The sequence below is a fragment of the Leptonotus elevatus genome, chromosome 1, assembly GCF_054856555.1.
Source record: "Leptonotus elevatus isolate MCC_2025b chromosome 1, RoL_Lele_1.0, whole genome shotgun sequence".
NCBI classification, from domain to species: Eukaryota; Metazoa; Chordata; class Actinopteri; order Syngnathiformes; family Syngnathidae; genus Leptonotus; species Leptonotus elevatus.
The window spans coordinates 42,297,770-42,313,266 of NC_141239.1; the positions used below are offsets into that span (position 1 = coordinate 42,297,770).

Here is a 15,497-nt window from a genome sequence, read left to right on the forward strand (position 1 = left end):
TTTTTTGAATTGTATTCAGACTTCGTCCAAAAGTTAAACTACTACATTACTCACAATCCTTAAGAAATCCTCGTTGCCTCCTTAGTACCTGAAAACTTGTGTTGTATTTTTTAGCCGGTGAGTTACATTATTTACGATAACGGATCATTAATTATTTCGGTAACTATATTAAGTTTTTGTTTTGTTTTCGGTTTTATGTCCATTTAAATCTGTTTCGATTATTCTATTAGTCGCCTTTGAGTGAATTTAACATAAATTCGAGCGTATATTAGTAAAGTGGATTTAAAGTTTAATTATTAGTCTGGACTCAATTGCGACAAAAATAAATCATTCATAATGAGTAGAGAATAATATGCGTTCTACCTCCTGACCTAGAGACATTGTCTCAGTTCTTGTAAATTTCCGAGCCGTTCGCGAATGCAACACATGAGCTCACCCGCAGCTGAAGAAGTAGAAGAAGAAGACGTTTGAAATGTCGGACCCGGCGGCGCAGGGCCTGCAACCTCGGCTCCTCAATGCCCAGTCGGCCGGCGCCGCCGTTGCGGCAGGCTCCGGTTCGGGTAACAGCGACCCGGCCAGGCCTGGGCTGAGCCAGCAGCAACGCGCCAGCCAGAAGAAAGCTCAAGTTCGAGCCTTTCCACGGGCGAAGAAGCTCGAGAAACTTGGCGTTTTCTCCGCTTGCAAGGTAGGCCAGTTAGCCCAGCTCGCTAAAGTTCAAAACAAAGCACTCCACTACAATAATTTGCCTTTATTTATTTACGAAGTCATAAACACGTAGCTATAGATGCTAATGTTAACTTTCCCATGTAGCTAGCTACCTAGCTATACCCATTTAAAAAATAATGTTAGCTTAGCTTCCAGGAATCTAATAATAATAAAGTTAATGTACCGGTAGTAGTACACTGTTGCTGTTACTATTCATTCATTGCCACTGGTATGTGTGTTCGTGTTCAGGCTAGTGACACATGCAAATGCAACGGGTGGAAGAATCCGAACCCTCCCACTGCTCCCCGCGTAGACCTGCAGCAACAAGCCGCCAGCCTGAGCGAGCCGTGCCGCAGTTGTGGACATGCCCTGGGTACCCTACGAAATCAGCATCCTACCATCCTTAATACAGAGTCTCCCAAAATTCACAATAGACTTCATTTTTTCCTGTTTCATTTCAGGTGTCATTTGGACAGACTTGAGGCCATCAGCATTTGAGAGCTTAGACTTTGCACTGCTTGTAAACATATTATTCCCTTGCCCGTGGCTCTCCAATTGACATCGGAGCAGCATTGCAAAATAGCCACCTGGCATGAAGTGTTCTGTCCCCACTTGCACTTCAGTGCATGGCTGTCCCACTGCAACAATACGTAATACAATTTACGAGTTCCTGGAAACAAAATCAGTTCTTGACAAACCAAGCAGCCTCAAATCTGTCCGAATGATACCTGAAACTAATAGAACTAGTGTTGTTCCGATACCGTTTTTTGGCCCCCGATTGCGATACCCAGTTTTGCAGTATCGGCCAATACCGTTCCGATAGCTGGGTTGTTGTTGTTTTTTTTCAACATGAAAAAGCTGCCCTGCCATTGGTTCAGAGCATTCAAGGGCCAATAGGATATCCTAGCTTGGCATGCAGTGAACACGTCACACATCAGTGAATGTTGTGCACTAGTAAAACACAAGATGCATCCAAAGTCCTATATTAGCGTTGGAAATAATAGTATCGGCATGTTACTCGTTAGTACTTGCCGATGCCGATACCACTCTTTTTATGCAGTATCGGGGCCTCTGCCGATGCCAGTATCGGAACAACACTAAATAGAAACATAAATAACTATAAATATGTTTGTTTGTTTTTTGTACATATAAACATGAAGAAAACACATTACAAGTATAAAATATAAGTTGAAGTAAAAAGAAAAACAAGAATAGGAAGAAAGAAAAGAGTTTATATGTTCAAAATGGGTAGAAGGAAGTTAAAAACGTATGTAGTCCTAGCCCTTATTCGTTTTATGTTGATACAATAATAAGGTTAATGTATTTCAACAAAAGAAAAATGTATAAACCTAATCATATATACAAGTGCACTTTAACATACGCACATTTGCCAACAACATATGTACATGAAATTCATAGGCATATACCATAATACATTTATGAATCATATCCTCATACTCACATATACGATTTTCATTACACTCATACCGATACATCCAAAGAAATTACAGCATATATACAATTTTAACAGCTCATGTCTGACTTAAGTAATTTTTTAAAACTTTACTTTTAAACAATTTTTTTTAATTTAGCAAGTGACTGACATCTTTTCAGGTCAGTTCCAAAATTAGTCCACAAACTAACACCTTTTACAGAAACACACCTTTGCTTAATATTTGTTCTTGTTTTAATTTTTTCCTTATTATTTGTGCTATTTTAAATTCAACTAAGTCGTAACATTTTATTGTATTTGATTTAATAAATAGGGAATGAGTTGGTTCTGTATATTTTGATCGATTAATAATTCTTATGGCTCTTTTTTAATGCTTGAAAACAGGATCTGTATTTGTTTTATATGCATTTCCCCAGATTTCCACACAATAGGTCAGATATGGTAATAACAATGAACGATATAATGTGTATAATGATTTCTTATTCAGGACATCCTTAGTTTTAGAGAGTATCCCTATAATTTTTGACATTTTCCTTTTGACATTATCTGTGTGACTTCCAACATAATTTTCCATCAATAACTACTCCAAGAAATTTATTTTCACACACCCTTTCTATTTCAATTGAATTATTACCATAATTCGGACCTGTTGTGTGGTTTGTCTAGTACCAAAAACTATAAACTTTGTTTTATTTAAGTTTAGTGTTAATTTGTTCATATCAAACCAATTTTTTAATGTGTTTGATTCATACTCCACAGTAGTCAGAAGCTGCTTCAGGTTTTCTCCTGAACAGTAGGAGGGTTGTGTCATCGGCGAATAAAGCACTTTTGAATATTTTTGAGACACAACAGATATAATTTATATACAATATAAATAATTTTGGGCCTAGCACAGACCCTTGGGGGACTCCATGAGTAATCTTCAAGTGTTTTGATTGTATATTGTTAAACTGTAAGCACTGATATCTTTTTTCCAAGTAACTTTCCATCCATGTATATGCCAAACCTCTTATGCCATATTTTTCTAATTTATTCATTAGTGTAGAATTATCTATAGTATCAAATGCTTTTTTAAAAATCTATTTAAAAAAAAAAAATTGAGCCAAGAAAGTGTATAATGACCTTTGAGACATCCTCGTATATTATTGCTGTCAGGCAGATTGCTCACTTCTCCAAAACTGTTATTTTTCAGGAAAAGGAAACAAGTTTTTAAACATTGTTTCGTTAAATGTGGTATTATACACTATATGGCTATCATATCAATTTATATGGCATTCTGGTTAATATTGCGTTGGTGAAATATGAGTTAAGCAGCAAAATTCAGCCGTTTTTACCCATCTCATAACTCATGTTCAACAAATGTAATATTAATCAGAATGTCATGTTTAGACTAGTGAGGTCACACATGACATTATTGTCAAGAAATGTTTAACGTTGACTTCCACTTTAAAAAGTCAGTTTTCCAACAATATGTTCCCTTTAACCTGAATACATCAAGCTTTATGGACTTTTCGCCTCCATTCCATAGTCTTGTTGTTTTGCGTCTGGCAGCCAATCACGTGTCCCACCTGGAGAACGTGTCGGAGGACGAGATTAACAGGCTGCTGGGAATGGTGGTGGATGTGGAGAACCTGTTCATGTCTGTGCATAAGGAGGAGGACACTGACACCAAGCAGGTCTACTTCTATCTGTTCAAGGTGAGCATGCGCATTGAAACGGTGTCCACAGAAAATAAAGATCAGTCCCGTGTGTTGTAACATGAAGAGTATGTCTGTTATTTGTTCTTTTCATTCGGTAGCTGCTGAGGAAATGCATCCTGCAGATGAGCCAGCCGGTGGTAGAAGGATCCCTGGGCACTCCGCCCTTCGAGAAACCCAACATTGAGCAGGTGAATGTCAAATGTCACTGCAAAGACTGACTTTTATTTTATTTTTTAAAGTTAAAAAATAAAAATAAATGCATTTTTGCTTAAGTTTACCACTTCAAACTTGGAAAAACATGACTGCTTTTGCAAGAGTGTGTCCTTGTTCTCGGACAAAAAAAACATGACTTATTTAAGATTTTAAATGTTCTAGAACTTATTCTTGTAAATATTACTCTTTGTCACAAAAATCTAATCCTGTAAAATTCCGGGTTTTTTTGGCTCTGAAACTTTATTCCGTTGTTAGGACTATTTTCACTAAAACAACTTTTTATCTAAACAAAATACATTTAAGTGGAACAAAAATTTCGCAAAGAGTTTTTACATTAACTTTTTTTCCCCAACATTACAGCTTTATTATTATAATACTGTAACTAGTGATGCACCGAAATGAAAATTTTGGGCCAAAACGGCGAAAAAAAATCATGCCAATTTTTACTATCATTGCATTTATTATAATTAATTAAACTTATCATATTATTATAAAATATTTATTTAGCACTGGTATTTTAATAAAGCACAATATAAATTGAAATGTGCCCACACCGCAGACATTTTGGCTAATAGTACATTAAACATCAAATGAGGGTTGAGTATTTTCTGGCGGTGCGATTGCACTTCATAGTCAATGTAGTTCGCACAGGCAGGCACGGATGCGTGTGGCGGGACAAGGTGCGGCGCACTTAAAATCCGCACATTCACATATTCACCAACGTTGAAAAATAAATACATACATTTGTTCGCACCAGATAATCGGCTTCGGGAACGGACTGCACACAGCGTCCTGTACAGGTCTGTCGCCACCCTAAGATATCGTTAAGTGTTTCCGTTTTTAAAACTGTTGATAGGAATAGTGCTAGCATTAGCTAAAGTTTTTAGCACGGTCACCGGGATGCCGGTGAAAAAGTGGAAGCGTTCGAGGGGCTCTTATAAAAGGAAAGCGCTGCAGGAGAAAGAGTGGCTCACGTATACTGCAGTACACGGCAATTCTGTGTTTTTTATGACCCACTTAAATGTTGTACACCAAGCGACGCGCCTCTCCTCTGGTGTGCGCAATGACCCCGGGAGCTCCTGCGACTGACCGGTGCAAACTCACACGGGGAAATGCCAGCGAAAAGCGAGGTGGACGAGGTGTTTGCTGTTAAATTCAAACAGACGCTTGCTTGCAGCGTTTTTTTTTTTTTTTGCTTGCGACACCACAACATCCTATTTCGGCTATATTCTTTCGGCTTTAATTCTATTTCGGCGGGAATGCCGAAAATGGCAAAAATAGCCAGAAATTTTCGTTGGCCGAATATTTGGTGCATCACTAACTGTAACGTTCCTCCACCAGTGAGCAACTTTTTTTATTTTTATGGAAAAAGATAATTTTGTATTATTATTTTTTTAGACAAAGTGGCACAGTTTTGTTAAGTCATAATAAATGAACTAGTTTTATAGCAGTTATTTGGCAACAATATGGTGCCAAAGCAATGCAATCAGATCAGACATTTTTGGCAAATGTCTGTTTGCAACTCGAGACAAAAACTATACCAATCAACAGCTTATAAATTGGGGTGCCACTGTTTCCCCTATGTTCTTCTCCAAAGGGCGTGTTGAACTTCGTGCAATACAAATTCAGCCACCTGGCGCCTAAGGAGCGCCAGACTATGTTTGAGCTGTCCAAGATGTTTCTGCTGTGCCTCAACTACTGGAAGCTGGAAACACCCACGCAGTACCGGCAGCGCACGCAGAAGGACGACGGCACGGCCTACAAGGTGGACTACACACGTTGGTTGTGCTACTGCCACGTGCCGCAGAGCAACGACAGCCTGCCACGCTACGAGACCACGCACGTCTTTGGGCGCAGCCTTCTCAAATCCATCTTCACCGTCACGCGGCGCCAGCTCCTGGAGAAGTTCCGTGTGGAGAAGGACAAGCTGCTGCCCGAGAAGCGCACGCTTATCCTGACACACTTCCCCAGGCAGGCACACCTCAACATCTGTCTCACACAATCATTTGAGCCACTGAGAACTGGAGTGGTCTAATGCCACTTTAGTCATTTTAAAGGATGTTTATTTCAAGTTTTACGGCTGCCAATAAAAGTATAGTAGTGTAAGTCCAAACATACATCCAATCTATCAATATTTCATGAAGCATGAATAACATTCGCTAATAGTATGCAAACATGCAAATGCTGCAAGAGCAAGGCATCAAAAGCTAATAAATATGGACTGTTCCCTTCAGGTCAATATTTAGAACCTTGACTGTATTGACTTGAAGTATTCATCTGGTATTTCTCTATTCATATGATCAGCATTTAACTTAAAAATGACAGAAATTGAGTTAGCCCACTCTAGTTCTCAGTAGCTCATTTAGAATTCAATGAATGCTCATGATTTAACCAATTTTTGCCATTTTACTTCAACTATTCCAACTTGAAAATATTAATCTCATTCGGGATATCTTCTGAACTATTTTTTACATTAAAAATTCCTACTTTTCCTGAAATTCCGCATTTTCCATGAAAATAATACCTATTGAAATAATTTGAATTTTTTTTAAGTTTAACTCCGTTCCATATTCCACTTATTCAACCAATTCAAACCATTCCAACCATTCAGCTCATTCTGAATATCTCGGGAACTATTTTTCATATTCTTCAAGTTCCTATATTTTTCATTGTTGCCACATTTTCTTTGACAAATTTCCACCTTAAACTGTTCCACTCACTCAGGACATATGTGGAACTATTCATCACGTTACCAAAATTTCACAATAAAATATATATTTTACTTATTTATCTCCTTCCATATTTCATATATTATTGCAACTTCAAATCATACTTTCTGCAGCTCAGCAGTTTAATTAATTCCACAGCATTTCAGGTTCATAATTCAAATGCAATTTCTCAAGAAATTGTATTCTCACGTTACATTGAATGCTGTCGACAGGTTCCTGTCTATGCTGGAAGAGGAAATCTACGGGGAAAATTCTCCCATCTGGGAGGCCGATTTCACCGTGTCTGCCGCCGATGGGACGCAGCTGGGGCATCACACGGGTGAGCCGGGCAAGCAGGAGAACTTTTTATATTTTTTTGTTGTTTTTTTGTTTATCACATGTGCATACACAGTCACTGGACAGCTATCACTTTCTCTAATATTAGACAGACGGAATACAACATTCAACACAACATCCAAGTATGACTTTTTATTCTAACTTTGTTGCTGTGAAGACTAAAATGTACATAATAATGAATATTAATATTATAACTAAATATTATATGTAACTATATTGAACTTTTGCTCGAATGTACTGACCCCACTCCCTTAATACTAACTACTAAATATGACTATTTTCTTTACTTAAAAAAGAAAAAAGAAAAAAAAATCTCATGTTATATGACCGCTTAGAATATTAACTTACTCCAACATACTCTATTTTGCCAAGATTATATGCAACTTTTTTCACTGGTAAAAAAGAACAACTTTATTGTTGTCAAGTGAGCTTTGTTATCTTAATAGAAGCAGATGGTTTACGTTGGATGTAATGTGTCAGTGCGTGTGTACCTAATGAAATGGCTGGTGAGTTTGTGATGTAAAAATACAGTGAAATGACAGTATTGTGTTCTCCAGTGATCAGTCCAGCGGCTGTGTCGGGCTCCTCCGCCCTCTCCAAGGCCCTGAGCGCGGGTTCGTCTCTGGGCGCTCTGGATGCGTCAGGTTCTGAGTCAATTATAGGTCAGAATATTTTATGTGTTTGCTGATGATTCTTGGATGGAAGATTCTTACTTATTCTCCTTTTTAGGCGAGAAGCGTAAACTCCCTGAGGCGCTGACACTGGAGGACGCAAAGCGCATCCGTGTGATGGGCGACATTCCCATGGAGCTCGTCAACGAGGTCATGATGACCATCACAGACCCCGCCGCCATGCTGGGTCCTGAGGTCAGTCGTGTAATGCCAAATTTATGCTCGTAACATTACAACTTTTTAGCTTGAGAATTGTTATTTGTTTGTTTTTTAGAAAAATTACGTTTTATAAAAAAATAAATTCTCGTAATATGACTTTTTAATCTTTATTTTCTTCTTTATTCTAGTAATTTCACCTCTTAATATGCCCCCCCCCCCCAAATTACTTCATTTGATCTCTAAATAATACAACATTGTTTTAATATGATTTTTAAAAAATTGTTAGAAAAATGACTATATAAAATGACTATATATTTTTTTCTCGTAATGTAATTACTTTTTTTCCTTTATTTTCTTTTTTATTCTAGTAATTTCACCTCTTAATAATATCACCCCCAAAAGATTACTTAATTTGATCTCTAAATAATACATTGTTTTAATATGATAACTTTTTTTCTACAGGAAAAAACAGTTTAAATGTCAGTCATTTCATTGGTCGTAAATTATTATTATTACTTTTTTTCTCCTAATTTTATGACATTGTTGTTGAAATGTTTATTCTTATCAAATTGCAACAAATGTCTATTCTCATAATATAACTTTATATCTCTGACATTACTCTCAATATTTTACTTCTTTTTTTTTTCTCAAGATAGTATGACTATTTCTCAAAAAAGACAACACATCTTGCAAAATACATTTATGACATTTTATCTTTAAAGAATATTTTGTTCTCAAAATACTGCAACTTTTTCTTAAAAATGCAGCTTTTGTTTTGTAATATTGCAATTTCAAACCTAATAAAACGTTCATTCTATCTGAAAAAATAATACAAAAGACATTATTGCCTGATTAATGTATTTTTCACGAAATATAGTTTTATTCTCACAATAGCATGACTTTCTCAAAAATATGAAAATATATATTTTTATTATATTATGACTTATTAAACTCCAAAATATACCTATTTTTTTGTCATTTAATTACTTGAAGTAAGGTTATTTTTGTCAGATTGCAACAAAAAAAAAACCACTTGCTCCAAAGAAAAGCCTTTTCATCTTCATTTTCTAAAAATTTGACACAATTGTCAGTGGCAGCAGACAGCTTAGATATAATGGGGTGCATTTCCACTTGCAGACCAACTTGCTGACGCCCAACGCGGCCCGTGACGAGACAGCCCGTCTGGAGGAGCGTCGCGGCATCATCGAGTTCCACGTGATCGGCAACTCGCTGTCACAAAAGTCCAACAAGAAGATCCTGATGTGGCTGGTGGGCCTGCAGAATGTCTTCTCGCACCAGTTACCGCGCATGCCCAAAGAGTACATCACGCGACTCGTCTTTGACCCGTAAGACCCATCCGTCCCGTACCACACGCCCGCTCCTGATATCTCTCATGTTTTTCTTTTTTTCTTTTCAACAAACAGCAAGCACAAGACTTTAGCCCTCATCAAAGATGGCCGTGTCATCGGGGGCATCTGTTTTAGGATGTTTCCCACTCAGGGCTTCACAGAGATTGTCTTCTGTGCTGTCACCTCCAACGAGCAGGTCAAGGTATGACAAACAACTTATTATTTTAATAATACGTACAACTTTAAATCGAAATAAAATAGGGGTGTCAAAATGATTGCGTTAATTTAAAGTTCCTTTCACGCTACTATTTTTCTTATGCGCGATTTATGACCGCCCCTTACTTGGAAATTGGGGGAATTCCAATCGCAACGCAGCAATTTCCAAATTTAGCAGTAATACATTTAATAACGACGCATATATTAGTGGAGACTGGGGTCAAGTTATATTTTAACATTTAAAAAAATTTGCAGAAGTTCTCAAATTACTTCATGTTAAAGATTAGATAGCTCTTAATATGAAAAGAAAAATGCACTGACATCTTACAAATGCAATTATGCCTTACAGTGGCAGAAAAATGACCTCACCACAAATCAATATCACACTTTTTAAAATTGTACCTAAATTGTATGGATTGTTATGTAATTACCGTATCAATAACTAAAAGATGCAGCCATATTTCTATTAGTTTAACATTTTTTCCCCACTTTTCTGCTAAAAGAGTATGAAACTTAGGAAAAAATCTATATTTTATGGTACATTTTATTGTAAAATTAGAACAGATATAAAATTCGCAATTAATTGTGACTTAACTATTGAAGTCATGCGATTAATTACGATTACAATTTAGAATCGCCTGACAGCCCTAAAATAAAATAAAAAATCTTGATGATTCTTTTCATATTATGACTGCTCTTATAATATTATGATTTTTTTTAAATAACTTTTTCGCTTAAGATTACAACTTTTTCTGGAAAAAAAACCCAACTTACGTCTCATAACTTTTGTTAGACTTAGAGCAACATTTTGTCTTTGCTCGCCCCTCTCCCGTCTGCAGGGCTATGGCACACACTTGATGAACCACCTGAAGGAGTACCACATCAAACACAACATCCTCTACTTCCTCACCTATGCCGACGAGTACGCCATTGGCTACTTCAAAAAGCAGGTGAGCTCCCGACTCGCTCGCTTTACTTTTGAGCCATTTCTCCCTCAATTTAGACATAGTTTTCTCCTTTTGGAAGGGCTTCTCCAAAGACATCAAAGTGCCCAAGAGTCGCTACCTGGGTTACATTAAAGACTACGAGGGAGCCACTTTGATGGAGTGTGAGCTGAATCCCAGGATTCCTTACACGGAGCTGTCGCACATCATTAAGAGGCAAAAAGAGGTTAGCCCTCTAATTAGACACAGTTGGTACCTTTGTTGTTGTGAGGCAAAATTTCTCACGTGGGCAAGGAGAGCCACAATCCCACGACAGAAGTTACGTACTCTAGCGAAGATAGCTCCTCTAATTCCTTGCCAGATCATCAAGAAGCTGATTGAGAGGAAGCAGAGTCAGATCAGGAAGGTCTACCCGGGCCTCACCTGCTTCAAGGAGGGCGTGCGACAGATCCCCGTGGAGAGTATTCCCGGCATACGTGAGTTATTGTGTCTCAATACAATAAGAGTATAAACGTAAGCGCTCTAATGTTGTTTTCATCACTGTCCCTCAGGAGAAACCGGATGGAAGCCAAGTGCCAAGGAGAAAGTGTAAGTGCAGTAGGGATTCGATAAATCCAGCACAAAAACATGTCGACACCAAATTTCTGCCCTGAAACTTCACCGCCGCCATGTTACGGCATCCACACAGATATTTCCATAAAACTCTATTCAAACCACTCATAACTGTTTCACAGTCCATGAGCACCCTGTAAATTGGAATTGCAGTCAAGTAAGGGGGGTTTATTATTTGATGGAATAATCCATATGCATATATGTCAATTACAAACAAACAAAAATAGTGCCAGTGCTAGTTGTTAGCGGTTTTATTATCAGCTCACAGAGTATCACAATAATAATTATAATAAAGTACAACTGTCAGATGCTAGAAAAGCTCAAAATTGCATTCACGGAAATTAATTTCATTTGTATAACAGGTGTGTGTAACAGGTGTGATCAACACCTTGTTCTTTGTCCTGTTTAAAAAAATATATATAATAATCATTGCATTATTGGATATGTGATTCCTGTGTTACCCCTTTTAATGGGCTTTTTAAATGAAGTCATTTAAAATAGAGATTTTGTCATTTGCTCGAATTTTGGCACTAACAGGGAGTTGCGTTTTATAGAAAAGAAGTGAAGGACCCTGATGTGTTGTACAATATGCTCAAGAACCTACTGGCCCAAATAAAGGTAACATGCACATTTACAATCATAGACTTCACTTTGTAGCCTAGTATTTTGCCTATTGTTATGTGTGCGCTCTGACGTTTATGCAGAGTCACCCCGACGCTTGGCCGTTCATGGAGCCCGTCAAGAAGTCCGACGCACCCGATTACTACGAGATCATCCGCTTCCCCATTGGTATGCTGACACTCATTCCATATACAGTCTCCCCTTCAAAGGTATTAGAACGGCAAGGCCACTTGCTTGTTTTTGTTGAGACATTTGGCTTTCAGATCATACGATGACTATAAGACAAAGGTTCAGAATTCCAGTTATTATTTCATGCTAGTTACATTAAGACATGTTCAACACATCAGGACAGAAAACCTTTTATTTGGACCCACCCATTTTTCAAGTATTGGAACAGACATTATTTAATGAACATAAATGTAATAATTGATGGCCTAACCGCAAGCCTGCAACCCATTGACTTTTTCATTTGTGCAGCCTCCTTCAGTTCTTGTTTGTCGCTGGGGAGTTCTCCCTTCAGTCTCTTATTTAGGAGGCCAAATCCATACTCGATTGGATCATTATCTTATTGCATGATGACGCATCTCCAAATTAGTTTGGAACTTTGGATGCATTTTTCTGTCAATTGCCAGCTACCATCATGACTTACATCATCAGTAAAGACGAGTGAGCCCGTTCCAGAAGCGACCGTGCAAGCTCGAGCCATGACATTACCTCCACCATTCTTCATACATAAAGCTTGTGTGTTTTGGATCATAAGATCCTTTCTTTCTCCATAGTTTGGCCTTTCCATCACTTTGGTAGAGGTTCATTTTGGTTTCATCAGTCTATAAAACTTTGTTCCAAAACCTTTGTGACTAAACTGTACGTCTTCATAAAATGAATGCCTGTGAGTATTGTTTTGTTTGTTTTTTTGGAAAATGTGTTCACACTATCTGGCAAACTGCTGCTTATTGGAAAGTGCGTTGAGTTGTTGGTAACTTTCCACAGACCTGAAAACCATGATGGAGCGCCTGAAGAATCGCTACTATGTGACCAAGAAGCTGTTCATCGCCGACCTGCAACGCATCATCACCAACTGCCGCGAGTACAACCCGCCCGACAGCAAGTATTGCAAGTCGGCCAACACGCTCGAGAAGTTCTTCTACTTCAAACTCAAAGACGGTGGCCTCATCGAAAAATGAACATTTTTCTTGTTTTGTTTTTGTTTTTTCATTTTCATTTTGCACGGGACTCGAATGCAACACAACGCAGTACCAAAGTTCTACACCAGAAACCAACTTTATTTATGAGATTTAAACGTCATTCCACTTGTTGAGTCGCCAAAAACTGGACCTCTGGGACTTGAAAGCCACGTTGCCTTCGGTTACTGACACACTTGAAGCTCCCCGCTGCGCTGTTTGCTTTCCTTTTGTTGCTGATTTTGTATTGTAGATATAGTATTCCCTCACTTTTTGCCGTTCCACGCCCACCCAGTCAATTTCCACAAAGTAGAGGCCCTTAAAAAAATAAAAAAAATAATAATAATTTCTGCCTTTTTCTGAGCAAATACTGTCTTGTCACCTTAATGAGCTCTTCTTGCTGAGTTGCATAAACAAGTGGATGGCCTCATTGAAGTTAATTGCCTTCAATTAACTGAGACTATGAGACACTATTGGCAGGTGCATGAGTAACTGGTCTGTTCAAAAATTAGCTCACCAGAGATGGGACTGACTGAATTAAAAGAAAAAAAATGTCAAGTTTTTTTTTTATTGTACACGTTTCTTAATTTACCAAATATTCTATATTTTGTTTACAAATGTAATTAAATTGTATGTAATGAAAGAAAGAACAGTTTTTATTTACTCAAATATTACACAAAAAAACAAAATAGCAGCATAAATGGACCCAGATTAAAAATCCGCGATAGAGGGAATCCCTAATAAGCGAACCGCAAAGTAGTGAGGGAACACTATGTATGTATGTATGTGTTATTATTATTTTTTAAACAACACAAATTGAAGTTTGTGCTTGAAAGTCAAGTCAACGAAGTTTTAGGTCTACTTTGTCACATCACTGTCACACAAAAAAAAATCTTGGCATTTTTAGCTCATTTGTGCTAAAACATGGTTACATAGAACAGAGGTTAAAAAGTAATTTGCTGTGCCTCTGTCTTAAAATATTTGCTTTAAATGTGCATTAATTGGGTGCTACTCAAGAATTTGCTGCCTTCACATACATTTACGGTAGTAAAAAAAAACACATAAAAAACACAAAAAATGAAAACTCCCAGTTGTTTTCTACTCGAACCATCAAGCGTGAACGTTTCCATGACGTTACAGCTCAAATGGCAGTTACTGTCAATGTAGTAATGTTAATGACAAAAAAAAAAATTGTGGTAAATAATGTTTCAGTGGGCAATGCAATCTGTTTTAAAGGTGTCAGTGAACGCAACACTGCCAACTGAAGCCAGCTGTATCAAACTTGGGGTTTAAGTTAGAGACGGTGATTTAAAATGGTTGGTTATCTTGACTTGCTGGGAAAGGTCGGTGCCGGTAGTTGTCCGTGCTGACACCAATTTGATATCCTTTGACAGGAAGTAGAGAGATTTCCAATTCCTTCTTTTAGCTTGTGTATCTCTCCATGAGACTCGTGTTAACCACGGACCACGGTGTGAGTAAGCTTACTCTACAAATTAAGAAATTCCTAATTGAACTTGAGGCATAAAACTGGGCCAGAAAGGGATGCCCCCCCCCCCAAAAAAAAAGCATTTTAATATTCTACTGTCAAGTTATGCAGACAGTTTTAACATTTTTAACACAGCAAAAACTCTTACCTGTAAGTCCAGTCTTTTTTTTTTGTTCATAGCTTCACTTTGATCATCGCATTTCTATTGGATTGCAGAGTCAGACAGTCCTCCCCTCATGTCTTCATGGTTCAAAATTCTCCTGCTTGCCTTTTAACAGGAGCGCGTAAGAGGGAGCACATAATTATACTCCTGTTCCTCCAGTCGTTGCCTGTGCACTTTAATCCGTTGAAAAATTATCCTATATTGTCTCCAAATCTCTTTAAATGGTCTCGCCATGCCGTAACTTGCTCAGATTCTCCATTCTTGCACCCCTTCCAGGTAATTCAGGTCAGCTGACCAGTTGCTCCTGGAAGTACCAAAGTCTAAGCGGAGGTTTTAAGGCATTTCCATTCCTGGACCTTAATTGTGGAACGATGTCGCAGTGCACATCAGACAAAGCACCCTAACTAACCTTTTAAAGCGGGCTTCAAAACCAGTTTCCAACGGAAGTTGCAGATGTTTGTTTTAAGCTTTTGATAATTAAGACTGTCTTTGCATTGACTGTTTTTTTTTTATTGTTTGAACTTTGTTTCTAAATTATTATGTGTTCATTTGTCTTATATCCACTTAGTATTGTACACTACACAGCACGTACTTCAGCTGCAGTTGTGGTTAATAAAAACTGAGTTGAGTTCATTAAAAGTAGAAGAGTATAAAGATACGCTATGTCAACGATTGTCATTATTTTAACTACAAGTTTGTCTTTCCCGACTATAACCATTTTGAATGTCATTTGGTGTTCACTCGGAAAACAGAATGAAGGCGAATTCCTTTGTTGTTTTTATTTTACGGTTCATGATATAAAGTACGTTGTGGGGGACGCGCTTTTTGTTTTTAAATCTGGCTCTATTGCGTCGTGCTGTCACGACCTCGCTGCGTGAGTTTCACTTTCCCGACACGAGGAATAACATGACTGCGGCTGCGTTCAAGTGCACTGCGACGTCTCCGCATTTATACGTTGT

General features: G+C 37.9%; 1 protein-coding gene across 1 annotated transcript; it reads left to right on the forward strand.

Annotated features, from left to right (window-relative positions):
• The first annotated feature begins 427 nt into the window (after positions 1 to 427).
• On the forward strand, positions 428 to 15,196 carry kat2a (K(lysine) acetyltransferase 2A). The gene is made up of 17 exons (XM_086059730.1): positions 428 to 685; positions 955 to 1,078; positions 3,710 to 3,855; positions 3,957 to 4,046; positions 5,669 to 6,042; positions 7,013 to 7,119; positions 7,694 to 7,798; positions 7,866 to 8,002; positions 9,104 to 9,312; positions 9,391 to 9,517; positions 10,371 to 10,481; positions 10,558 to 10,701; positions 10,837 to 10,951; positions 11,027 to 11,063; positions 11,642 to 11,705; positions 11,792 to 11,876; positions 12,699 to 15,196. Exons 1-17 carry the CDS (start codon positions 473 to 475, stop codon positions 12,890 to 12,892), a joined length of 2,382 nt encoding a protein of 793 aa, XP_085915856.1. The 5' UTR covers positions 428 to 472; the 3' UTR covers positions 12,893 to 15,196.
• The last annotated feature ends 301 nt before the right edge of the window (positions 15,197 to 15,497 follow it).